General features: G+C 36.9%; 3 protein-coding genes and 1 long non-coding RNA gene across 4 annotated transcripts; 2 read left to right on the forward strand and 2 right to left on the reverse strand.

Moving 5' to 3' along the window:
• Nucleotides 1–284: 284 nt before the first annotated feature.
• On the reverse strand, nucleotides 285–6,494 carry LOC140980880 (ABC transporter B family member 26, chloroplastic). The gene is made up of 18 exons (XM_073446968.1): nucleotides 5,876–6,494; nucleotides 5,373–5,500; nucleotides 5,196–5,238; nucleotides 4,438–4,482; nucleotides 4,195–4,317; nucleotides 4,017–4,120; nucleotides 3,723–3,777; nucleotides 3,557–3,627; nucleotides 3,370–3,472; nucleotides 2,990–3,200; nucleotides 2,741–2,814; nucleotides 2,035–2,091; nucleotides 1,804–1,878; nucleotides 1,606–1,680; nucleotides 1,248–1,529; nucleotides 1,112–1,176; nucleotides 898–958; nucleotides 285–817 (listed from the first exon to the last, which is right to left on the reverse strand). Exons 1-18 carry the CDS (start codon nucleotides 6,317–6,319, stop codon nucleotides 737–739), a joined length of 2,097 nt encoding a protein of 698 aa, XP_073303069.1. The 5' UTR covers nucleotides 6,320–6,494; the 3' UTR covers nucleotides 285–736.
• Nucleotides 6,495–7,079: 585 nt separating this feature from the next.
• Nucleotides 7,080–9,265, forward strand: LOC140981397 (uncharacterized). The gene has a single exon (XM_073447787.1). The coding sequence runs from the start codon at nucleotides 7,207–7,209 to the stop codon at nucleotides 9,061–9,063; it is 1,857 nt and encodes a 618-aa protein (XP_073303888.1). The 5' UTR covers nucleotides 7,080–7,206; the 3' UTR covers nucleotides 9,064–9,265.
• A 514-nt stretch (nucleotides 9,266–9,779) lies between these two features.
• On the reverse strand, nucleotides 9,780–13,317 carry LOC140981450 (F-box protein At1g70590-like). The gene is made up of 4 exons (XM_073447859.1): nucleotides 12,711–13,317; nucleotides 10,813–10,946; nucleotides 10,441–10,623; nucleotides 9,780–10,118 (listed from the first exon to the last, which is right to left on the reverse strand). Exons 1-4 carry the CDS (start codon nucleotides 13,243–13,245, stop codon nucleotides 9,951–9,953), a joined length of 1,020 nt encoding a protein of 339 aa, XP_073303960.1. The 5' UTR covers nucleotides 13,246–13,317; the 3' UTR covers nucleotides 9,780–9,950.
• A 4,843-nt stretch (nucleotides 13,318–18,160) lies between these two features.
• Nucleotides 18,161–26,006, forward strand: LOC140981297 (uncharacterized). The gene is made up of 3 exons (XR_012176068.1): nucleotides 18,161–18,585; nucleotides 18,753–18,791; nucleotides 25,569–26,006. It is a non-coding gene; the product is annotated as an uncharacterized lncRNA (long non-coding RNA).

Below are 26,006 nucleotides of genomic sequence, written 5' to 3' on the forward strand. Positions count from 1 at the left end.
AACAATCATCTCCTTATAATTTATTTGACATGTTTATGTTAGTGGAACTACGAGCTGAGCACGCAATGCCAATGCCCGGTAGAGTGACATCAAAAAATGAAACAAATCTCATGTTCAAGACTCGCTTCTCCACCGATTGTAATAAAAAAAAAATAAAGTTGATGTTGAAAGTTTGGAAGTAGTTGGGTTGTTAATACCTCAAATTATCGCAATATACATTCCGATTTTTCAAACAATAGCATTCTAAATTCTGTTAGATTTCTATTTCTTTTTTATTATCACTTCTATTCTCATTCAAGATTAAAGTTATATTATTCATATTCCTAAGATTATAACACAAATCTTTAGTAACATCTGAAATGCCAAAAACTAATCACTGCACCATGTCAAAGTGAAATATAGGCATTAAACAAGAATGAATAATTGTCATTGCTTTTCTCTGTGAAAAGAGCGACATGTCATGAAGCCAACTCTATGCTTCTCAATGGAAAGAATCCAAGAACCACCACGATGGACAAGAAATCTCTTCACCGAGAAACATGTAGCCTCCATCCTCGTGTCAGAAAAAATTCGAGGAGCTTTAACCGCTGTAGAATTCCAATTTAGACTACCGGGGTGACTCTAGATATGATTGAGAGTATTAATGGTCATTGTCTTCTGCTTATGTCATATGATTCAAACCTTGTAGGAGCGAACGTGTGTCTTTCTTTAAGTAAATATCTGCTGGCTGTGCAGATCACGCAACAGCATCGGCCTGCCTTCTGATTAATCGTGCATACAAGCCATCTCTTTGTAGAAGCTCCAAGTGGCTACCCATCTAAATATTGTTCTTGGAATCCATGAAAGAAGCAAGATGAACGAATCATGTATCATTTAAAATCAAGCACCGATACATACCTCGACAATTTTGCCACCATCCATCACTATTATTCTATCCGCAGCTTGGATTGTTGAAAGCCTATGCAAGGAAGTCACCAACAAAAAAGTCTTCAGCTAGCTTACATAAATAATGGTAAACTCAAGTTGTTAGAAGAGTAATCATATAAAGTCATTCATATATCCCCACAATCTGATACAGGACAGCTCATTACACGGCCGTTAGACAACTAACCTATGAGCAATTATGACAACCGTTCTCTTGGTTTCTTGTCCACTTTGCACTGATCGGAGAATCCCCTATATACAACAATAAGTCAGTGAATAAGTGTGCAAACATTTTTTCTACTTCCTCACGGGTCCATTTTTACCTTAACATTGTGCTCGCTTTCGGCATCCAATGCACTAGTAGCTTCATCAAGAATCAAGATACTAGGATCTCTAAGAACGGCCCTAGCAATTGCAATTCGTTGCTTTTGTCCCCCACTGAGCAAATCATCATCGACGAGTGTTTGGTAACCATTAGGAAGAGACAAGATGAATTCGTGGGCGGAGGCTTGCTTAGCTGCCCATTCCACATCCTGCTGGCTAATATTTCGGGGACATCCATATCTTATATTTGAACTGACATCCATACGGAAGAGGCGAGGTTCCTACTTAGATGAAAAACAAATGATACGTTTTACAGTAACTTATATTTTGTTCAGGATAAAAGTTACTACAAAGTACCTGTCCCACGTATCCGATTCTTTCTCTCAGCCACTTAATGTTCAGTCCTTTCAGAGGGTAGCCATCAATCAGTATCTACACTTGAGACAAGAACTATTAATAAAACTTACAACCAACACAAACCGCCACAAAGTGAAATTGTCCGACACAAATATATTTCTTAACTTACATGAACAAAGGTCTACTTTCGAACAATACCTGACCCTTGGTAGGTTCATAAAGACGAAGTAGAAGGTTCACTATAGTGCTCTTTCCACTACCACTGAGGCCAACCTTGAAAAATTATTGTAGCGAAGAGGTAATTTCATGACTCGAGGTCATCATATAAAAAATAATAAATCAAGGGATACAAAATCCAGAAAATATCCAGAGAGTTTTGTAGCACTTTCACAACTAATACTTTCACAACTTTAAAAAAAGTACACTCACAATAGCAACTACTTCCCCAGGATGCAGCACTAGGTTGAAATCTTGCAGTACAGAAACCTGTTCTCTTGGGGAAAAAAGATATAAATCATAACAAAGAAAAAATTCAAGCTCCTTGGACAAAGAAGGGACATCACGATATTGCATTTTTCCGTCGCAGTGTAAATTGAAAAAATATAGTGGTAGACAATTTTGTACATATTGAACTTGTAGTGGTCAAATTTTTCTCGGTACAATTAGCCAATTATAGACTATCAAGAATCAGCTTAGCTCCGAGGAATGGATGGACAGGCAGATACGTCAAAATCGAAAGCAACTTATACAACTCATAAAAATCTCACCGTGATGTTAGCTCCTATTGTTGTCGATAAATCTAAATATTGGCTTTTCTACTTTCTAAGAAATACACAAGCAGCTGAATAGTCTGAATTTTCTAGTATTTAAAACTGGAAGACGTGAATGATGGACTTATCATATACCATAAAGTCGTTCCTACAGACAGGGGCAAAAGTCCCACCCCCCAAATCAAATAAAAAATTGAAATTTTATGTTTTATTTCCTTAAATTGAGTTCTCTTCACCCCCTTGGCGCTGTATAGCCCTCATCCTAAGTCCATAGTCTGCTTCTGCCTATGCTCTATGTAGTATGCAAGAAAGAGAGCTTCATGGTATACAAGAAAACAAATTTTGACAATATATGAAAATCTCACCGAGGTTCTTGATGGATAGTAAAAGGTCACATCACTAAATTCAACTTGTCCCTTCAACTTTTGCAACTTTGATCCTGGAACATGTTAGAGTGACTAACTGACTAAAGAAAAAGTAAATAAATATGAATATGAGGTTTTGAGTAAATTGTACAAAGTCATAACATAATCATTAACAAAAAATTACTTTTCCGGATATGCTGCATTAATAGACTACTTAAATATTCAGGTTAAGTGTTGAGAAGTGCATGCCTTCTGCAGTAAACTGATCGCTAGGTGAAAGATCCATCAATTGGAAAACTTTTTCGCTTGCTCCTACGGACTGCATCAATGACGATAAATTGTCTCCAATCCACCATGTCGAATAGATTAGCCATTCACTGTACAATACGAACTTGGTAAGCTGCTCCGCCGTAATATGACCAGCAATAATAGACATTCCTCCTATCAGCACAGCAATAACCTATGAAAATCAACACTTCTAAGTAATAAGCACCAAACAGAACTACGCATCCATGAATAGAGACCATAAATATTTCAATTTTACATATTTACTAGGAGAGCACAATCCAGATATAAACTAAGGAAAAAAAAGGAGGACAGCAAGGAGTTTTCTCATTAAATTACTAAACCTGTGTTGAGTGATACAGAATGTTGAAGCTGAAGTTCCAAACCCCATAAGCAGCACTTTGTCGTAAGCTAATGTCAGCTAGTTTCTCCAACCATTTTTTATATCTATACATCATGAAAAGTAGATACTTTTCACATCGCTGTAACGTCAAAATTAATATATCGTCGAAAAGTTACAGAGGAAGTCACCTTTCAAATTCTAGTTTCTCTGTTCCGTAAACTCGAATGGTTCTCATTAAAGAAAATGTCTCTTGCGCAACCTACACGGGAACACATGGACAGTATATAATATGTGACAACTAGGCAACAAGGTGCAGTGCAGATGAACTATTAACTAAGAAAATCTTGATTTTACTTCATTGGCAGAAGCCGTGAACTCTTGAATTAACTTAGCAGATTTCTTCTGATACCTGTAAGAGAAGATAATCATCAATGCAAGTATGCAACTAAAGCTAAACTAAATCTAACAACATAAATAAATATGTGTAAACGGTGAAGTTAGAATAATCTAGGAGTGAGAATCAGTTTCATTTAAATACTATCATCAAAGATCATCTCTTCTGTTATTTGTTGTCATCAAATGTAATCAAAGATCACATATTTTCCTGAAGATCAGTGAGCACACGAAAAGTAGCCAACAAATTCTTACATGCCATATACAAGCATAATGCTCAAGAGTGAGGCACAAATGCCCAATACAAATAATCCAAGTGGAAGTGACAGAATCAACAGGTAGATCAAAGCGCCGGTCCCCTATACAAAGAAAAATAGTTATCACTTGATAGCCAATCTGGAGAATATATGTTAATGTTATATAACAAACGAACCTGAAGTACATTCCGCAATATGAGATTTAGGTCATTTCCTATCACGCGAGAAACTTGTTGGCAGTCAGACCCAAGCCTACTCGTCAAACCACCTACTGTTTCTGAGTCAAAAAATGATGTATCCTACAAAGAATGTACATGGAATGAATAAATAGCATATGTATTATTCACATAAGAATCAAGCTATGAGGATGCAGATGAAAAGACGGAATATTCCATAAACAAGTAGGTTAGCCCAACAACCTGAAGAAGAAGGGTGGAGTATACTCTTTCCCTCAGTCGCTTTACCTAACCATTGAGATCAAACCATATAGTTACCATACCATGAGTTAAAATAAGATAAATAAATATCATGATAATATATGTGCAAAAGATTTTGAACAGATTGGCTTTTGTGTATGAACTGGGAGGAGCCATGGTATGTGAAAATATTAGATGATAAACTCCACAGTCAACTTCTTCAATAAGAAATGAATGGATTTGCTCTCCTGTTATCAAGAAATAGCACACCCTTTTATAAGAACTAATTATTTGTGAGCTATGGAACTGAAGCTCTCTCTTTGGGCTAGTTTGGATAGAAAATTCAACTAGATCAGCCTTTTAAAGACCTTTTAGAATAGTTTTAAGTTTACTAATAGTAAAAAAGAGCTTTTCTTTCTTTTTCAAGGAAAGGCTCAAGCAGAAACTCAAAAGTCACATTTTCCATCTTCTGAAAAAGTGGTTTTAAGTCGGCTTCTCCATTGAAACACAAATATTTTTTTAAGCAAAAACCTATTTTAATAAGAGTTACTCAATCCAAATGTACTCTTTGACTGACTTATCTATATCTTATTTATGTAAGTTCCTTCGAGAAAAGAAAATAAAAACAGCATCCTGCTAGTAATATTTTATCTTTTCTTTGCAGAACGTGTGGCAGCCTCGCTGTTCTCTTGCTACGTTCCAATGGATTCAAATGTCGAAAGATGATGTAGGTTAAAGAACATAATGGTCAGAGTACTTACTAGGATCATATTCGCAATGCCAAACATGCAACCACGTATGCCACTGTAAGTTTAAAATATTGAACAAGATCAGCAGTATATACAACCAAATGTGTAACGTTGTACACGACAGGTTTAAGGCCAGCAACCCAATATTGCATGCTACAATAAGGGGGACACTGCAGTTTAGATGTCAACCTGCATACTCCTGCCATAATACATAGCATAACCAGTAGGCGCACATTCTGATGGAACAGAGCAGTTTTACTACTTTCAGCAGAAAAGATTGACGCAGTCAGGTAATGTGGAATGGATATCTCTGAAAGCTGAAGCATAAGAACGAGATTCAGGAAGGAAAGAATTCAGGACTAAACAAACACCACTTCATGCTTTACAATCAGTCAAAACAAACCAAATAAAGCTAAAACACTTCAAAACTTCTGAAAAGGTGGGGATAATTGCGTTTGAACTAGGAGCCAACCATCATATCATCAGCAAAACTAATCAGTCTAACAGCTTTAATTTGGAGTTCATAAACTTTTGAATATTCCTGACTGCTCTGCTTGTAATTTTCTGAAAAAATAAAATTTTGTCAACCTAAACAACATAACAAAGCATATTTTTTTAACATATGAATACAACTCGAGTCCATATCACAGTTCTTTAACACAACTAAGAATTTAATACTGAATATCACATACAGCTGCAACAATGAGTGTGGCAAAAGCCGTATAAACAACCCATCGATCCTGGGCTATCAACTCCCACATTTTCTGAAGAGCCCGTAAAACTGTCACCGGTTTAGACGAAAGCCCAACATCAATCTCCTCACTAGAGAGCCTCCACCACTCTCCACCGGGAAAAATTTCTCTCACAAATTTAATCCAAGTCTTCAATTTATCGCTCAAAGCTACTTGTGCATACTCTTGGGATGATTTACTGTCATCACTGCTAATAGGGTACCCGTTTACTGAAGCTGATTTTACCCGGAAAATGCAATGGTAAGTTTTGTAAGAAGAAAACAACTGGAGTTGGGACTTTTCTTGGTTGACGTGGGCTCTTATAAATCGAACTTTTGAAGGGATTCTTCTTTGTGGGAGTGGAAACACGAGAAGGGGTTGAAGATTGCATATTGCGAGGGCCATTAGTGATAATTTTACTGGAAATTATAGAAAAAGGTTGCCCTTTCTCTATGCACCAGAATTGTAAATTGTTTCTTGCGGGTGTGTTGTATCGATGAGGCACCACACAACGAATTGCGCGTCTTGTAGAAAGACGTCATGTTATTCACAGTACTCGAACACTCGAAATTTGGATTTTGTGAGAAATGTTCCGAGTATGTATTACTATGATATTTCAATACTAATTTTGTCCTCCATCGTTATTTTTTAGTTGGGACGAATGAAGCTATTTTGTTATCTAATTTTAGTCGTTCATTACATCTAAAAGTAAAAAGTTTTTTTGTGAGATATATATTTACTCGTAATACGAGTCACTTTATTTATTTTTATATATAAAAATAATAATTTTTTTATAAATAATTCCAATAAGAACTATGTCACATAAAACTGAGACGTGAGCCAATCGCACAAAATTTTTTTGTGTTATAAAAAAAAAAGATACTCTAAATTGTATTTCAAATATACTCCAAGTTCTAATTTTCAAAAAAATTGTTGACCAAGTCTATTTTTTTTATTAATATCTCTCGAAAGCTTCATCGACTATTTCCATGGTCATCTTTGTCTCAAATTTTTTAATTTTATAATATCATCTAGTAAAAAAAAAAGTAATTATTGAAAAGATATATATGTATTCTCGAAATATTATTTGATTTTAATAATAATTGTGTTCTAAAACAAATTATTAATTTTCCACTTAATAATGTCTAATGAGACAGAGGTAAGAACTCAGAAACAACTGTCTACTATCCAGTCTTCCCAACACGTCAACCACATAGATTCCTTGATCCAACCGAAAATTCCAGTTCAAAATTCCTCTAAAATCCGCCTCCTACTTTCTTCATTCATCAACAATGGCGGCTGCAATAACCCCTCCAAAACTACAACCCCAAGATAACCACAAAGCAATCGAGCATCAAGAAAAGCGAATCGAAGATGTCTTGTCGTTCCCGATCCTTCTATCCGATAAGATTCACGAATCAGTTAAGGAAGCAAAGTTCTTCAAATTCGAGTGCTCCGAGGTTGGAAAACAAGTCGAACGTCTCTGCCAGATGCTCCGCTCTGCCGCCCGTCTCGCCACCTCCAACGCCGCTGGAAGCACCTTCTATGACCGACCCCTCCGGCGCATCACGGATGACGTGTCCAAGAATCTTGAAAAATCAAGAACCCTAGTCAACAAATGCCGGAGGCGGAATATCCTCCGCCGCGTCATGACAATAGTCTCCGCCGCTGATTTTCGGAAGTTGCTCAATCTTCTGGACTCATCTGTTGCTGATATGAGGTGGGTTTTAAGCATAGTTGACGGAGGTATTGTTCTTACATTGCCTCCCATTGCTAGTAACGATCCTATACTTTCTTGGGTTTGGTCATTTATTTCCGCGTTGTATGTGGGACAATTGCAAGATAAAATCGAAGCTGCCAATGAATTAGCTTCTTTAGCTAGGGATAATGATAGAAATAAACAGATGATAGTTGATGAAAGGGGAGTTCTGCCTTTACTAAAGCTCTTAAAAGATAGCTCCTCAGAAGAAGGCCAAATTGCAGCAGCCACCACACTTTATCATCTAGCTGATAATGCTGATAGGGTCCAAGTTATCGCCAGTGAGTTAGGAACTCTCGCAATCGTTCAAGTTTTAGGCGAGTCACCAATGAGGGTTCAAACGAGGGTGGCAAAGTTAGTGGCGAGAATGGCTGAAAACTCCCTTCTTGTTCGGGAAGGTTTTGCTGAGGAGAACGTGATTAGGCCGCTTGTGACGATTTTAGCATTTGATTTATTCGTTGATGATTGTAAGCTCAAATTCGGGAAACAAAGTATTCATTCTATCGTTCAGATTAACCAAGAATTTGAAAAGAAGAATATATACAAGCCAGGGATTGGATCATCGCCTTTGCATAATCATTACTCGGTTAGAGGTAATCATCAGAAGGAGAGGGAGAATGAGAAGCCAGAGGTGAAACTTATGCTTAAAATTAGTTGTGCAGAGGCATTATGGATGTTGGCAAGGGGGAGCGTGTTAAATAGTCGGAGGATCTCAGAGACTAAAGGGTTGCTTTGTTTGGCTAAGCTTGTTGAGACGGAAGAGGGGGAGCTGTTGAGCCATTGCTTGATGACAATAATGGAGATAACTGCTGCGGCTGAATCTAATGCAGACCTCAGAAGATCTACTTTCAGAATAAATTCCCCAGCTGCTAAGGCAGTTGTGGACCAGCTTCTAAAGGTGATTAACAATGCTGATCAGCCAACGTTGCAATTTGCAGCTATACGGGGTATAGGTTACTTGGCTCGAACATTTCCAGCCAGGGAGACAAGGGTCATTGGTCCCTTAGTCATACAACTTAGCCACAAGAATCAGGACGTGGCTACAGAAGCCGTTATTTCACTTGTGAAGTTTGTGTCTTCCGAGAATTTTCTTTGTGTAGAACATTCTAAGACAATTATCGAATTTAGAGGCGTTCCTCCTCTAATGAGATTGTTGAGAGGAGATGGAAGGACACGGTTGCATGGTCTAATTCTTCTCTGTTATCTTGCGATTCATGCTGGAAAGAGTGAAGATTTGGAGAGATCGGGGGTACTTAATGTTTTGGAGGGGGTGGACCGAGTATTTGTTGTTCATCATCCTGAATTGAGAGAACTGATACCCCAGGCAATATACCATCTAAGTGTGTTTCACCAGTCCCACTCTGGCGTGCTTAATACAAGGCAGTTTTAGGTCACGTTTTTTGAAGTTTTTGTTAATAGGAAAGGGATTGCATAAAGAACTATTGTTTAATTATGCTTAAGTTGCCAGGGGAGTGATGCATTATCGCGTTTGAGCCCTATTATGTGGGATTTTTAATTCCATTGCTTGATAATTTGCAGCAGAAAGCACACATTTATCAGTTTCTCCCCTGTTTCTAGTAACTTTTGTGAAATGGTTTTTTGGATTATTTATGCAGTTATGGCACACTAAATGTGATATATAGCTAATAAACAGAGTAATATGCAATCATTCATTTTAATCAAGCACGTGATTTAAAACTAATGAAACACAGCTGCTTCTAATGAAACACAGCTGCTTTCTTGATTTAAAACTCATGAATATGTAACCTAGGTTTCAATGCTCATCAATTTACTCGAACTCGAGATATAAAGTTAATTTTTATAAAGTTTTATTTGAACTCTTATTACATAAAAATTTTTTGTAAAAAAATTATTACATAAGATTATGAGGTCTACCTGAGAGATTAACTTGAAATTTCAAACTTTTCAAGCTGGATCAACTTGGTACATATGAAAGTTGAATTCGAGCATAACATAATAATGGATCGAGTCTGAGTCGATCAGATATGCAAGCTCGAATTCACTGCTTGAGAACAATTAAACATTTAAGCACTCTCTACTCTTGAGAATTACCACAAGATGCAAATAATTATCTATCTTTTACCATAGAAGCCAATTTGATACATGACCAACTTTATAGCAACAGTCAGTAAAAAAGGATCAAGTTTCATACAATTCACATTACACAGGGTATTCTCAGTAGATGCAACTCAGTATATACATAATGAAGAGCTATCCTAGGTACGAAATATGCAAGTAAAAGTGTCAAACAAAGATTCAGCAAGTGGAAGGCAAAGCACGCCAATTGTCAGCAAGAAACATTGCTCTATTGAATGACGATGCAGAAAGTTGCTGAAGTATAACGTTTTTCACATGAGCTGCAGCCCTCTCGCCAGACCTCGTTGCCAGCTCTAGGTACACCACAGCCTTCAGCATCTCCCCTTCCTGTGCAAGTAGTAATGCAATCTCAATGAATTACATAAACCGAAATATATATATATGTGGTATCATGCTGCTACCAAGTGATGGCACGGTGAGAGAGATTGAAATGAGGTCTTTTATTTATTTATTTATTACAACGGAGGTGGGGTCTTTTGCTTTTACGTGGAATCGAACCCAAGCCTGGAAAGATTTATGATACTACACCGCAGGGAGTGTTGGCGAAATGTAGTCTATTATTTAGAAAGAATAAAGATTTTATTCCAATAAAGTAGGGGGCATCGCGAAATACTTTCATAAATTATTATAGAGGACGTTGGCTACGTACAGAAAATAGACCCAGTCCATGCTCGAACTGAGCTTTGCTATGGCCACGATCAGCGGCCCTCTTCATCCATTTTCTTGCTAACCTGTGGGATTGTGCTAAACCTTCACCCAGTGAATAGCAAAGAGATGTATTATACATAGCACGTACATATCCCCCTTCAGCAGCTCTCAGATACCAACGGGCCTGTCAAAATTTAATAATCCATAAAGAAAAGAATTGGAGGGATCAATGTAAGAAAACGAGATCCAGTGATAAATAATTGGAAAGAAAATAAGATAATTTCAAAAACTCATATCTAGCAGTCAGCACTCCAATGGCCAAAAAAAATACAAAGATAAGGAAAGAAAGAAGTAAAGATGCGCGAAATGATACCGCTGCTTGGAGACTTTGTTTAACCCCTCGACCTTGATGTAAGGAAAGTGCCAGTTCGTATTGAGCCCGAACATGGCCAGCAATGGAAGCCCTGTGTAACCATTCAATCGCCTCTTTCGTGTTTGGAGGATTAGCTGCATTATACACAATCTTCAAAACATGATGAAAAAAATCAAGTCCATCGGATCTCTGTTAGTGAAACCAGTTAAATACATCTATAACTCGACTACCATATTGGATTTTTGAAGCCTTGCTAAGAAGAAAAATGGCTATTATCAACACAAATTGGTGATGTTTTAATCTAAATGGAATGTTATTCATCTCCAGTTTCCCATTTCACTGAAAGTATAAAATTGATGACACTCACTGGTAAAATTAGTACTAGTACTTCCTGGCAGAGAGTGCTGATATAATTTTATTTTTTCATTCAAGCATGGAAGCAATATATATTTTGGAGTGCAAAAAACATAGCAATTCAGAACATCGGCTACCAGCTTAAAAGATTTGGACCACTGCTATCTTTTACTCCCCAATCTAAAATATTCTTCAAAATGGCTAGGGTCAATATTGCATTCCTATAATCAAACAAGACAACACTGAAAGTGGAACTACTAACATTGCGGTTTATTTTCATGGCCAATATCACTAAATGCGGCTTTGTGACTATAAAATTTTGCATTTGAAAAAAAAACAAAGAAAACACTACTTGCAAGACAAACCATATTTTACTGACTGAGAATAAAAGGCAACAAAAAAGATTTCTATCTTAACGATGATAATCGGATGCTAGTTTTATTTTTTCATTCAAGAATGGAAACAATACATATATAGGAGTACAAAAAACGGAGCAATTTGGAACATCGGCTACCAGCTTAAAAGATTTGGACTACTGCTATCTTTTACACCCCGATCTAAAATATTTCTTCTTCAAAATAGCTAGGGTCAATATTGCATCCCTATAATCAAACAAGACAACACTGAAAGTGGAATCACTAACATTGCACATTATTTTCATGGTTAAAATCACTAAATGCGGCTTTGTGACTATGAAATTTTGCATTTGAAAGAAAAAAAGAAAACACCACTTGCAAGATCAATCATATTTTACTGACTGAGAATAAAAGGCAACAAAAAAGATTTCTAGCATGAAGATGATAATCGGAAGCTAACATACACCTGCCTACACACCAAGTCCAAAGCACCACCACAAATGCATACTAAAATTTTATTCCTAGTCAAACGTCCATTTTAAAATACTCAAAATCGTGATCACAAGCCTTACATTGGCATCAAAGGAAGACACGGCAAATATGAAAGTCATAAATAATCTTGAATTCTTTTACGGCACATCAAACAATGGTTTCAATACATGAACAAGAAGGCAAGGAAAAAAGATTTCAGATCCTTCCACAAGCAAGGGAACTTCTTCTTTAGTTTTGTATTTAAAGAAAGGAAAAGGCAATCCCTTCCCTTGCCATTGATATATGCCACCAAAACTACCACAGAGAGGTAAAGTGTTGCGTCTTATCAATTCAATACTCCTAAACTTCATATTTTCAACTCCTCATATTTGAAAGGCAGAAAATTTCTGGTAAAGAGGGAGGCAAGTCCATTTGGTTCTTCCCTTTTTCATCCATTTTCTTCCAAGGAAACACAGGTAGAGGCATAGCCTCCTTCAATCCACTTTATGACCCCTCCAACCAAAAATACCCTGTCACATTTCTTAATGAAGCATGAATTTCTGGCTAGATGATAAAGAACATCAACCAAATTCCAAATTCAGAATGCAAATTGAGCCCACGAGGCACGAAATAAATTTCAATAATTTTTTAACAAAAACAAAATGATATCAAATTCAACCCTCAAGCACAAAAAGAAGAAGAAGAAGAAGAAAGTACCTTGCAAATACGAAAGAGCCAAATTACACAGTCCAGCTGGATCCCCAAGCTCAGCTGCTCTTCTGTACCAAGAAATCCCCTCCTCCCTTCTCCCCAATTCCCAATAAATCAGCCCCGCATCAACCATAGCAAGCGTAGAGCCACGCGCCGCACCTTTCAAGAAAGAATCCAAAGCCTTGCTCAAATTTGTCTTCATCCCCCTACGTCCATGCTTGAACCTCTTCCCCCATTTCAAGAATACCATCGCCTCGCGCAAGGGCTTAAGCGCGTCCCTCCACGCTCTGCAAACAAGGGAAGCAGCCCTCAAGTCCGGAAAAGTGAATGACGCCGTAATTCTCGCGAGAACATCATACGGGAGCTCGGAAAAATCGGGGCTTTTGAACAAGGAAGATGACGGGTTCGGTTTGGAAGTGAAGTATGAGAGGTAGATTTTGTAGGACTTGGTGAAATTTGATGAAGTTTGAGGTTGTTTTATGAAAGGGAGAGCTATGAAGTGAGAGCTGTCTGATTTGCATGGCCATGTCTTCTGCTTCATGAGGACGAGGAACGGCGGCTGAGTTTCGGGGTAGTGGATGTCGGCAGGGGCAGGGGCAGGGGCAGGGGCAGGGGCAGGGGAGTCACGTAAATTGAAACGTCAGACAAAAGTGTGAAAGAAAGAAAGAAACCATGTTGGAGTATAGGATTTGCTTTTTTCGAAAAAGCATGCATTTTATAAACCATACGGGGATTTATGTAATTTTTCACTTATATTATCACCCTAATTCAATAATAATACTATAAAAACACAATCACCTACTAATAAAATATATATAATTATTCAAGTTAGATTTTATATTGCCAAATACAAATATATGTTTAAATATGATCATGTACTTAAATGGTAATAGGTTTGGGGAAATAAACGATGTTAAAAAGTCCAATTCGTGTACAAATATTTCATTTAGATGAAGACTCCGAGTCGGAGCAAAAAAACATTTGTAATTTGTATTATATTTTCTTTGAGCTTCACGTTCAACTTAAGATTGAAAAAAAAAAAAAAAAAAAATCGAGCTGGGCCTTGTTGTTGTTGACTTATTTTCTCTCATAATATAATATAATATAATATAATATGCCTTGTTTCCCTTTTGAACGAACACATGGGCTTCTGGTGTTTTCCAATTGTTTAGCAAACGCCCAAACAATCTTTCATGTATTGTTTACAAAGTCAAGTCTCACCAGTAACACGGTTTTGAAAAGCTACACATTAATAATTTATAAGTTGATACGAAAGAAGTTAATATATAGTTTACTTGATCCGTCACAGGTCAGAGACTAAAATGATTTTAAAATATATCCAGATTAAATTTTGTAATCTGGAAACAAAAAAATAGTCCTTTCACTTCATTATCATGACATAAAATAAAAATATCCCATCCCAATATAATAATAAAAAAAAAAGTATTAATTTTGTGTACACTATAAAAATCCTACCTCTTGAAATCGACAGCAACAAGCCTCCGACTCCATCTCCGAGACTATTAGCTGGCATATATAATAAACAATAAATTTGAATATCGATGTAAATACCTCTACCTAATCCTTTTAAAATATAATATAATATATAAAAATTGTCACTTACCAAACTCTCCTTCGGCAAAGGTCAAAAAGCAATCTCTAACTACTGTTTTCCAAGGTCAAACCTTACGACCCACGATCATAAACATATATATAAGACCTGAGTTAAATTGTAACAGCAACCAAAATTTCGTGATGGGGACAAAATTTAAATTTCTTTAAACGATATTTATATGTTATTAAAAAAATTAGCTGTCCTCCCCAGTTACCAGGGGAGTCTGAATGGAAAAGAAAGTAAGAGAAATGATGATTTTTTTTGAGTGAAAGAAATAAAAGAAAGATTGAAAACAATTTTTTTGTTAGTGCTTCTTTCCATTTTTGTAAGGAAATAATCTGGAAAAAAATTTATTTCCTCCCATGTCCAAACGAACCCAGTCTTATCTTACTTGTTGATTTTTGCTCTTCTAAAAATAGGAAGAAAGAAAGAAAACCTGATCTCCAGTTACGTACCATGAAATATTGCGAGTACTTTTTACCGATCACGGCCACTTGTTGACTAATATTTAGGTATATATACACAAATATTAATATAAAATATTTTTCAATAAGAAAGGACGTGTGGGCCATTACATCAACACCTACCATATTTACCAACACGGTTTTTAAATTCATGCATTGGCCCCGGCCCATTATGTTTTAATTATTATTAAATAAAATATGTACATCTTTATATATCTACACTAGTTAAATAAATCTGGTGAAGTTCCAGTTTGAGTTGCAAGCCAAAAATGGAGAGCAAAGGTCTAATTCTGGTTCTGATTCTATCTCAAATTCTAAGCAATNTATACACATATATATTTTTAGAGTGAGTTCTTTTTTTACTGGCAAATTTCTATTGGTTTGTTTTTCAAATCAGAATCCTGAACCGCACTGCTTTTTTTCTTTTTTCTTTTTTTTTGAGAATGTGAACCGCAGTTCTAAGAAAATTAATAAGCTTCATGTTTATGTTAATTATTTTCTTTTACTTTTTTAGAACTTGCATATATTTTGATGTTTAGGTGAAAAAGGAAAGCATTCATTTTGGCACCTCAATCGCCATGGCGGTAGCAGAAAGCTTATCGGGGTAGTCGCATGGGTATACCGCAGAAAAGGGCTGCCGCCACCTCCGCCACCTAGGGTCAGGGGCCCAACTCATTACTTTGTGGCGGAGCCGCCGCCATATTATGCCTAGTACTCTGGCTGCACAATTCTTGCACCGTTGAATCATTTAAACACATGTGTGCATAAAATTTCAGTTTTTTTTAGCTAATTTCATGCGACTCAAGATTTCATGTCAATACTGCAAATCAAGTTCCCGTCCATACAAATATTATAACTCATCTTCTCGATCCAATAGTTTTGTTTTGTATTAAATAAATAACGTGTTTTTTCAAAACACTCACCCATTGAATNTATCACGATTGCTGTTTAATAAAATAAAAAGTATTAATAAGTGTAAAAGCTGAATTCGGCTTTCTTAATTTGTCTCAGCCCCAGACGTACATATGCATAACACCTTGATTTTGTAAAGGTTGAACGTGGAGTACAACCATATGAAGAAGCTTAACTGGAACTGCTAACCCTCCATTTTATATATTTCAATAGACATATTCAACATTCTAATGCTGATTAGTTGATTTATTTACAAAATCAAAACTACAGTTTTAACTTTTTTTTTATCTAGACTTTCGCAATCTTCAATTATGAATCCAAATTAAGATCTAAACCACGATCGTTGAGGGCCGGAACCACCACTTTGAAATCTATTTCAATTATCACCAGCTAGATTTGCAAAGACTTTAACCAGCTTAAGGGCTTCTCGAACTCTCAACACTTCCGCTGTTGATTATGATTTAGATATATATACAATATATGTGAGCGAATTAGTTAGCATATTTGGTTAAACACATCATAAAATACAATGGACTCCTCGTATCCACATATAGTAAGTACTATATTATTTATCAGGCAAAATAAGTACTCTCGCTGAAAGTTAGATTCCGACTAAATGCCCCGCATGTATTATAGTACTTATTCTAATAAATGCAACATGGACACCAACCCCAAATATATTAAATAATAATGTATATTATTTATATATGTGTGTATGTGTGTATAAAATACATGTGCTTGGTTTGACAAAGACTCATAATATAATTTTTATTTTTAATTATTATAAAACTCGAGTTAAATACACAATTAAAAAAGATGTTTATTTCTATATTTCAATATCACAAATGATTAGTATGTATATTTTAGATAGGTAAATTTTATGTTGAAAAGTTTATATTTAAAGTTGATTTTGAGAGAATAAGTTCATCCACTTACCAAATGCACACCATCCCAATTCCCATAGTCTCAATTAATTAGTAATTTACCCGCTTAATTTCATGAGTTTTTCACCGAATCCAGCAACTACGTACATTCGATCTTTTCCTTTTTAAAAGTCTTACTCTAAGTCTTACATTTTATAAAAAAATTTACTATATTATACTCAAATGTGTATAATTTAAGCTACCCTCTGAAAAAACTTGTGAATTTCAAGGCAAGCAATTTGATCAGACCGAAATATAGGTTCTTTTTTTAAAAAAAAAAAAATTGAGGAGGCTATATCTAATATCATGTTTTCGGACCCAACCCACAGCAGAGGGTGCTATCTATTAAATTTTTTTTTAATTAGTATTTTTATATTTTAATTATTTCAAAATCAAAATTATATTTTTATAAGAGTTGAAAAAATTATAAAAGAAAAATTAATAGTTCTTTTACCCCTACAATATATATTTGTAACCAAAAATAAAATTGTAACTTTAAATTAGATTATTAATCACATATTTTAATATAAAAATATAATTTTGATTTTAAAATAATTAAAATATAAAATATCAATATTTAAAAAAAATATAGACAGCACCACAGCGAACCCACAGCAGAGGATCTTGATTCCATGTTTTCCGTCTTTGTTGCTCCCTAGATACCGAAATCGGAATTGTGAAACAGCGATGATGATCGTAAGTTAATATTAACTTTTAAATAAACATATATAAACAACTCATGTGTGAGAGCCCAGTCTATTTTTCCTAAAGCCCAGCCCAATTTTGATTAAGTAAGTTTAAAAAAAAAAAAAAGAAGATAATTATCATCCAACTTTTCCTTCTCTCCCTGCATCGGCCGAGTTCTTCATCTTCTTCCATTTCGAAATTTTCTTTTCATCGATTGTGGCCGTTTCGATAATCCAAAAATTAAAGTAAGCATAGTTTCGGAATCCTCTCGACAAGGGCTATCCATTGATACCACTTTTGCTAGTAAAACTCGCGACGTTCAGAAACCCGTCGGAAATCAGCCGCCTCTTTCGCCGTTAAATCTTCGCCATACGTCGTCGGAGTTCGAAAATTTGTTGAGGACTTTTGTTCTCTGAGTCGTAGGCTTCATTTTGGTATATATATTGAGGTGCAAATCATGATTCCATAAATTATTCAAGGTTGATAAATTTTTGGGTTAAATTTGGTACCTATATTGATATTTATTATATTATTGATTGTAGGTGCAAGAATTGAGCTGATTAGAGGTATCTAACGAATTTTCGGAATTTATTTGGGAATAATTTCGAAAATTCAGAATTTATAACTGGGTTTTCGAATGTTAGTGTTCAATAATTAGATGTTATAGAATTGTCATATATTAATTTTAGAAATTGTAAGCCTAAATTATGAATTTTTGGAATTTTAGGCTAAATTGTCAAATATTAGAAAAATAAATAGAATTTGATATGAAATGTATTATTTGCCACATGATTGGTTTCTGCGAGAAATCCTTAAGATATTTCGGTGGTAAATTAGTTAACAGTTGAGGTACGTATGAACCGTTTTCTTATGATGTCTATAGTGATGTGGAATGACGTTAAGTATTTTGTAATGAGTTGTGGCGTGCTTTATGTGCTTATGTGAATAACGTGATTGCATTCATGCATTTATTTGCGTTGATACTAAGTGCATAACATTTCGAGCCTTGACTTCGTTGATTGCTATCATTATTGATCTGTTATGATGTTGCGTCATCTATGGAGCGAGTGATAGGACTAGATCACTCATGACATCTTATCGATGGAACGAGTGATAGGATTAGCACACTCCTGATGACTGCTCGAGGACTAACCGGGTCGCTACCGGACCCTCGATGCTACGTGCATGGATGAGCGGCGGCATGATATTACGTTGCTGTAGTCCTGGCACCGGTGGCCACTGTTCCTGTTGCTGATGCGTTTCATTTGGACTCCGTTTTGGTATCCGTTATTTCGTTGTTACCGACATGCATTGCATTTCATTTCATTGCATTTTACTTGATTTTATTTCACGTCAGTTATAATTGTCATAATTTTACTGGTTCGTCGTACTGGAGCCTGACCCCTCTTTTCTGTTTATGTTGTGGTTGTTATTGATGTCATAGCAGATTATCCAGGAGGATTTGACGCGTCTGGTGGAGCGTCAGGTAGCGGTGCCCAGTAATTAGATTGTTGTTGAGAGTTCCCAACTATATATGTAGATATATGTATGTATTACATTATCGATATTTGCCAGGGGATGCCCTGCGTAGTTGTAGTGTTGCTTTTACGATATTTTGGATTGTTGTTGTGTGATCGAGCCTTGTTGGCTCTGTATGTGTTAGTCCTGGCCAGTGCGGCTATATGTTTGTGAATTTACGATATGACTTTATTTCGAGTATATAAATGTTGTTTGTGTTGTTTGGAAATTTTTGGGATGTCCTACTTACGAGGAGGTCATGCCGAAATTTCTATTGGCCCAAAAGTAAAATTTTTAATCGCTTTCGCTGTTTACATTAACGAATCCTGTTTGTTTGGACATTAAACGTTATTCAGGAGCACGGGCCCCCACAGTTATAGTCTAGGGCACTTGAGTCTAGACACAAATAACATGATCGCGTATGTGTTTGACTATTTGCTCTTGTTTGAACTATGTGCTATGATTTATTTGATTTGCCTCAGTTGGCACTATTAGTTGATTAGATTTGAACTTAGTTTAATAACTATTAGTTTCGAATTTCCTTTAGTTCTTTCGTGCTTATTAAATTATTTTGCTTTGGTAGTAAATCCTCGTGTCTTATAGAACGGCACCTGGAGGAAAAACCAAAAAGGGAAAAGAAGTGGTACAGGAGTCAGAAGCACATAATGTTAGAGGACTTGATGATATTGTCAGGGGTCGACGTGGTCGTCCTGCAGCCCAGGTTGCTAGAAACGTGGAAGAAGAAGTGAACCAAGAAGTAGAACAGTTAACTCAGAAAGTTGGATGGATGCAGTTGATAATCTCTCAATTTCAAGAACTACGTCCTCCTAAATTTTTTGGCACTGAAAGTGGCGAAAAAGCAGCGGGATGGTTGAAAAGTATTATCCATTTATTCAATTTGCTCGAATATTCCCAAAGTGTCAGACTGAAGCTGGCAATCTATCAGTTAAAAGATCGAGCACAACTTTGGTGGGAAGCTGCAGAGGAAGCACTTAAAGCATCTGGTGAAATCATAACTTGGGACATATTCCGTGCTCAGTTTACCCAAAAATTTGCACCACCTTCGTATTATTATGCTAAAGAAGAAGAGTTTAATCAATTGGTGCAGGGCAATAAAACGGTTGTTGAATATGCTTCTCAATTTTCTGCTCTTTTGCCATATGTGCCACATGTTGCAAGAAATGACTAGTCCAAACTTTCCCGTTTCCTGCATGGACTACAAGGGACTGTTCATACTTTGGTGATGACTGGATCGCCGAATACCTATGTTCAAGCAGTAGAGATGGCGAAAAAGATAGAGGCTAGTCTGCACAGGGGAGCATCACAGCCAGTTCCAGTTCCAGTTCCAGTTTCTATTTCTCAGGGATCTGGAAGTCATATGCCTATGCCAGCGGGTTTACCTCCGTACCAACCTTTACAGTCCTCACAGCAACCAAAACAACAACGATTCAAGGTAAGAGGCAAACAATTCAAGAAGAAATCGCAATCTAGCTCCTCCAGTTCAAGCAGTACTAGAGGGAGCAGTGTTGTTGGGTCTTCGAATGTTGTGTATTGTGACCACTGTGGTGGTACACATTTTAGTACACAATGTGTAGGAGTTCAAGGGTCTTGTTATATATGTGGTCAAGTTGGGCATTTTGCCAAAGTATGCCCCAATGCACAAAGACAACAATTTCAGCTACAACAGTCTGGACAGGTTCCTCGAGGGCCAGCTTTCAGGCCGTACGCTCCTGCACAGTCATTTCAGCAGTCCAGTTATCCACCACCTAGAGGTCCTCTTTAGCAACAATTTCCAGTGTCGCAGCAGGCTCGAGTACATGCATTGACTTAGGATCAGGCTCGGGATGCACCAGGAGGAGTGATTGCAGGTATTTGCTAAGTTTTCGATTATCCTGCACGTATATTGATAGACACTGGAGCATCTCATTCATTTTTAGCTGCTGCATTTGTTGATGAGCATGAGATTGCTACTATTCTGTTGTTGGATACTATGTCTGTGGCTACTCCTGCCGGTGTATACTTGATGTCTTGTGAGATAGTCATAAATTGTGTGATTAGATTTGAGGATAATATTATGATAACTAATCTAATCAAGTTAGCTATGTCTGATTTTGATTGTATCCTTGGTATGGATATATTGACGAATCATCGAGCTACTGTGGACTGTTTCCATGGAATTGTCAGATTTAGACCGTATTATGGCAGCAAATGGAATTTCTACGGTTGTGATTCACAGTCTCGCATTCCGTTAGTATCGGCAATGGAAATGTTCAGATTGTTGTCGATAGGTAACAAAAGATTTATGATTTATGCTCTCGACGTGGCACAAGAAGAACGATTGAAAGTTTCTGATATTCCTATTGTCGAGGATTTTCCTGACGTATTTCTTGATGAGATTCCAGGCTTTCCGCCTCAAAGGGAAATCGATCTTAGCATTGAATTGATGCCAGGGACAAATCCTATTTCAAGAGCACCATATCGTTTAGCCCCGACAGAGTTGAAAGAACTCAAAGAACAGCTTCAGGATTTACTGGAAAAAGGTTATATCAGACCCAGTATGTCGCCGTGGGGAGCTCCAGTATTGTTTGTAAAGAAAAAAGACGGAACGATGAGAATGTGCGTCGATTATCGGCAGTTGAACCGGGCTACCGTGAAGAATAAGTATCCCCTGCCGCGTATTGACGACTTGTTTGATCAGTTACAGGGTACATCTGTGTATTCCAAGATTGATCTTCGTTCCGGATACCATCAGCTTAGAGTTCGAGATGAAGATGTTCCTAAGACAGCATTTCGGACACGTTATGGACACTATGAATTCCTAGTTGTGCCGTTTGGTTTGACTAATGCTCCAGCGGTTTTTATGGATTTAATGAATCGTGTATTCCGAAAATTCATAGATAAATTTGTTATCGTTTTTATTGATGACATCTTGATTTATTCCAAATCTAAGAAAGAGCACGAAAAACATTTGAAATTAGTTCTCCAAACACTTAGAGAAGCGCAGTTGTATGCCAAATTTTCTAAGAGTGAGTTCTGGTTGGACAAAGTTTTATTTTTAGGTAATGTTATATCTGCACAAGGAGTATCTGTTGATCCTAGTAAAGTTGAAGCCGTTATCAATAAACCAACCAATGTGTCAGAAATTCGAAGCTTTTTGGGATTAGCTGGGTATTATAGGCGTTTCATTGAGGGATTTTCTAGAATAGCTAGGCCTATGACCCAGTTGACACAGAAAGATCGACGTTTTGTGTGGACTGCAGAATGTGAGTCTAGTTTCCAGACTTTAAAAGAAAAATTGACCACAGCTCCAGTGCTAGCTTTGCCTTCAGGCTCAGGTGGATTTGTTGTCTGTACAGATGCTTCTCTAAATGGACTGGGTTGTGTTTTGATGCAACATGGGCGAGTGATTGCGTATGCATCTCGTCAGTTAAAGTCACATGAGACTCGATATCCAGTTCATGATTTGGAGTTAGCCGTTATTGTGTTTGCATTGAAGATATGGCGTCATTATCTGTACGGAGAACAATTTGTGATTTATTCTTATCACAAGAGTCTGAAGTATCTTTTCACACAGTCTGACTTGAATATGAGACAGCGTCGATGGTTGGAATTACTCAAGGACTTTGATTGTGAGATTCAGTACCAACCAGAACGAATGAATTAAGTTGCAGATGCTCTGAGTAGAAAGGTTCAGCCGAAAATGTTGACATCTTTGACTATTTCAAAAGTTCATGAACATTTGGGAACTTCAGGATGGACGTACCAGTCTAGGGGCGACTACTTTATAGTTTCATCTATTCAAGTTGAACCACAGATTGTTTCTAAAATAAAAGCAGCACAGAGAACTGATCCACATGTTCATAGATTGAAAGAATTGACTCAGACAGGTCAATCAGACAAATTCAGTGTTGCTTCATATGGATGTCTACGCTATAATGGTAGACTTGTGGTTCCGAATTTGATAGATTTAAAAGAAGCTATACTTCGAGAAGCTCATTGTAGTCGACATAGTATTCATCCTGGAATCAGAAATATGTATCATATTTTGAAATCTCATTACTGGTGGGAAGGTATGAAGAAAGAAATTTCTGACTTTGTGGCTAGATGTTTGACGTGCCAACAGGTTAAAGCTGAGAGAATGAGACCTGGTGGTATGTTACATAGTCTTGAAGTGCCACAATGGAATTGCGAGCACATTGCTATGGATTTTGTGACACACCTACCTCGTTCTAATCGTGGTTGTGATGCGATTTGGGTGATTGTGGATCGATTGTCTAAATCAGCCCATTTTATTCCTTATGATCGTACTTGTACTTATAAGAAAATGGCAAAAATGTACATTGATCATGTAGTGAGATTGCATGGTGTGCCTGTAACCATAGTATCAGATCGTGATCCCAGGTTTGCTTCGGAGGTTTGGGGTAGTTTGCAAACAGCATTGGGTTCAAAGTTGGCAATGAGCACTGCATATCACCCACAGACAGATGGTCAGTCAGAGAGGACCATTCAGACACTCGAGGATATGTTGCGAGCAGTCGTGATGGATTTTAGTGGTGGTTGGCAGGAATCCTTGTCACTTGTTGAATTCTCTTACAATAACAGCTTTCAAGCAATTATCGGGATGGCACCATTTGAAGCCTTGTACAGTAGAAAGTGTAGATCTCCTATATGCTGGGAAGATTTGGGAGAAAGACAGATGTCAATGCCAGAATTTATACAAGAAATGAAAGAGAAAGTTGAAATGATCAGGAAAAGAATGAAAGCAGCTCAGGATCGTCAAGCCAGCTATGCTAATAAAAGGCGTAGGCTTTTAAAATTTAAGGTTGGCGATCAAGTTTTCTTGAAAGTATCACCGTTTCGTGGTACTATGAGATTTGGACGCAGAGGGAAGCTAGCTCCGCGTTATATTGGTCCATATGCGATTGTTGAGAGGATTGACACTTTGGCTTATCGTTTGGACTTACCGCAGAGTTTGTCTGCGATACATGATGTGTTTCATGTATCTATGTTACGAAAGTACGAGCCTGATCCTTCTTATGTCTTGAGGACTGATGAGGTGGAGTTGGATAGTTCCCTTAGCTATGTTGAGCATCCAATGCAAATTCTTGATCGTAAAGAAAAGCAACTCAGGAATAAAACGATTCCACTAATGATGGTGCAGCGGAGTAGACATGGGAGAGAAGAAGCTACATGTGAATTAGAGGCTAAGATGCGTCAGGAATGGCCTCATTTGTTTGAAAATGTAATAAATTATTCCATGTATTCTGATTTTCCTATGTTCTATCAGTGGTAAATGTTTATAAATCAGTTTTGTATACCAGATTTCAAGGACGAAATCTTTTATTAGTAGGGGAGAATGTGAGAGCCCAGTCTATTTTTCCTAAAGCCCAGCCCAATTTTGATTAAGTAAGTTTAAAAAAAAAAAGAGATAATTATCATCCAACTTTTCCTTCTCTCCCTGCATCGGCCAAGTTCTTCATCTTCTTCCATTTTGAAATTTTCTTTTCATCGATTGTGGTCGTTTCGATCATCCAAAAATTAAAGTAAGCATAGTTTCGGAATCCTCTCGACAAGGGCTGTCCATTGATACCACTTTTGCTAGGAAAACTCGCGACGTTTAGAAACCCGTCGGAAATCCGCCGCCTCTTTCGTCGTTAAATCTTTGCCATACGTCGCCGAAGTTCGAAAATTTGTTGAGGACTTTTGTTCTCTGGGTCGTAGGCTTCATTTTGGTATATATATTGAGGTGCAAATCATGATTCCATAAATTATTCAAGGTTGATAAATTTTTGGGTTAAATTTGGTACCAATATTGATATTTATTATATTATTGATTGTAGGTGCAAGAATTGAGCTGATTAGAGGTATCTCACGAATTTTCGGAATTTATTTGGGAATAATTTCGAAAATTCAGAATTTATAACTGGGTTTTCGAATGTTAGTGTTCAATAATTAGATGTTATAGAATTGTCATATCTTAATTTTAGAAATTGTAAGCCTAAATTATGAATTTTTGGAATTTTAGGCTAAATTGTCAAATATTAGAAAAATAAATAGAATTTGATATGAAATGTATTATTTGCCACATGATTGGATTCTGCGAGAAATCCTTAAGATATTTCGGTGGTAAATTAGTTAACAGTTGAGGTACGTATGAACCGTTTTCTTATGATGTCTATAGTGATGTGGAATGACGTTAAGTATTTTGTAATGAGTTGTGGCGTGCTTTATGTGCTTATGTGAATAACGTGATTGCATTCATGCATTTATTTGCGTTGATACTAAGTGCATAACATTTCGAGCCTTGACTCCGTTGATTGCTATCATTATTGATCTGTTATGATGTTGCGTCATCTATGGAGCGAGTGATAGGACTAGATCTCTCATGACATCTTATCGATGGAACGAGTGATAGGATTAGCACACTCCTGATGACTGCTCGAGGACTAACCGGGTCGCTACCGGACCCTCGATGCTACGTGCATGGATGAGCGGCGGCATGATATTACGTTGCTGTAGTCCTGGCACCGGTGGCCACTGTTCCTGTTGCTGATGCGTTTCATTTGGACTCCGTTTTGGTATCCGTTATTTCGTTGTTACCGACATGCATTGCATTTCATTTCATTGCATTTTACTTGATTTTATTTCACGTCAGTTATAATTGTCATAATTTTACTGGTTCGTCGTACTGGAGCCTGACCCCTCTTTTCTGTTTATGTTGTGGTTGTTATTGATGCCATAGCAGATTATCCAGGAGGATTTGACGCGTCTGGTGGAGCGTCAGGTAGCGGTGCCCAGTAATTAGATTGTTGTTGAGAGTTCCCAGCTATATATGTAGATATATGTATGTATTACATTATCGATATTTGTCAGGAGATGCCCTGCGTAGTTGTAGTGTTGCTTTTACGATATTTTGGATTGTTGTTGTGTGATCGAGCCTTGTTGGCTCTGTATGTGTTAGTCCTGGCCAGTGCGGCTATAGGTTTGTGAATTTACGATATGACTTTATTTCGAGTATATAAATATTGTTTCTGTTGTTTGGAAATTTTTGGGATGTCCTACTTACGAGGAGGTCATGCCGAAATTTCTATTGGCCCAAAAGGAAAATTTTTAATCGCTTTCGCTGTTTACATTAACGAATCCTGTTTGTTTGGACATTAAACGTTATTCAAGAGCACGGGCC

This window comes from Primulina huaijiensis, chromosome 7 (assembly GCF_012295235.1).
Source record: "Primulina huaijiensis isolate GDHJ02 chromosome 7, ASM1229523v2, whole genome shotgun sequence".
Lineage (NCBI taxonomy): Eukaryota > Viridiplantae > Streptophyta > Magnoliopsida > Lamiales > Gesneriaceae > Primulina > Primulina huaijiensis.

Bases quoted from the DNA above. Each gene is read 5' to 3' on its own strand.
- LOC140981450 (XM_073447859.1), bottom strand. From the start codon at position 13,245: ATGAAGCAGAAGACATGGCCATGCAAATCAGACAGCTCTCACTTCATA. The intron at 10,624-10,812 runs GTATCATTTCGC...AAATTTTGACAG, and splicing joins AACAAAGTCTCCAAGCAGCG to GCCCGTTGGTATCTGAGAGC. The intron at 10,119-10,440 runs GTACGTAGCCAA...CTACTTGCACAG, and splicing joins ATGGACTGGGTCTATTTTCT to GAAGGGGAGATGCTGAAGGC.
- LOC140981397 (XM_073447787.1), top strand. From the start codon at position 7,207: ATGGCGGCTGCAATAACCCCTCCAAAACTACAACCCCAAGATAACCAC.
- LOC140980880 (XM_073446968.1), bottom strand. From the start codon at position 6,319: ATGGCCCTCGCAATATGCAATCTTCAACCCCTTCTCGTGTTTCCACTC. The intron at 5,501-5,875 runs GTATGTGATATT...CTTATGCTTCAG, and splicing joins CCACACTCATTGTTGCAGCT to CTTTCAGAGATATCCATTCC. The intron at 2,815-2,989 runs GCATGCACTTCT...AACATGTTCCAG, and splicing joins CGATCAGTTTACTGCAGAAG to GATCAAAGTTGCAAAAGTTG.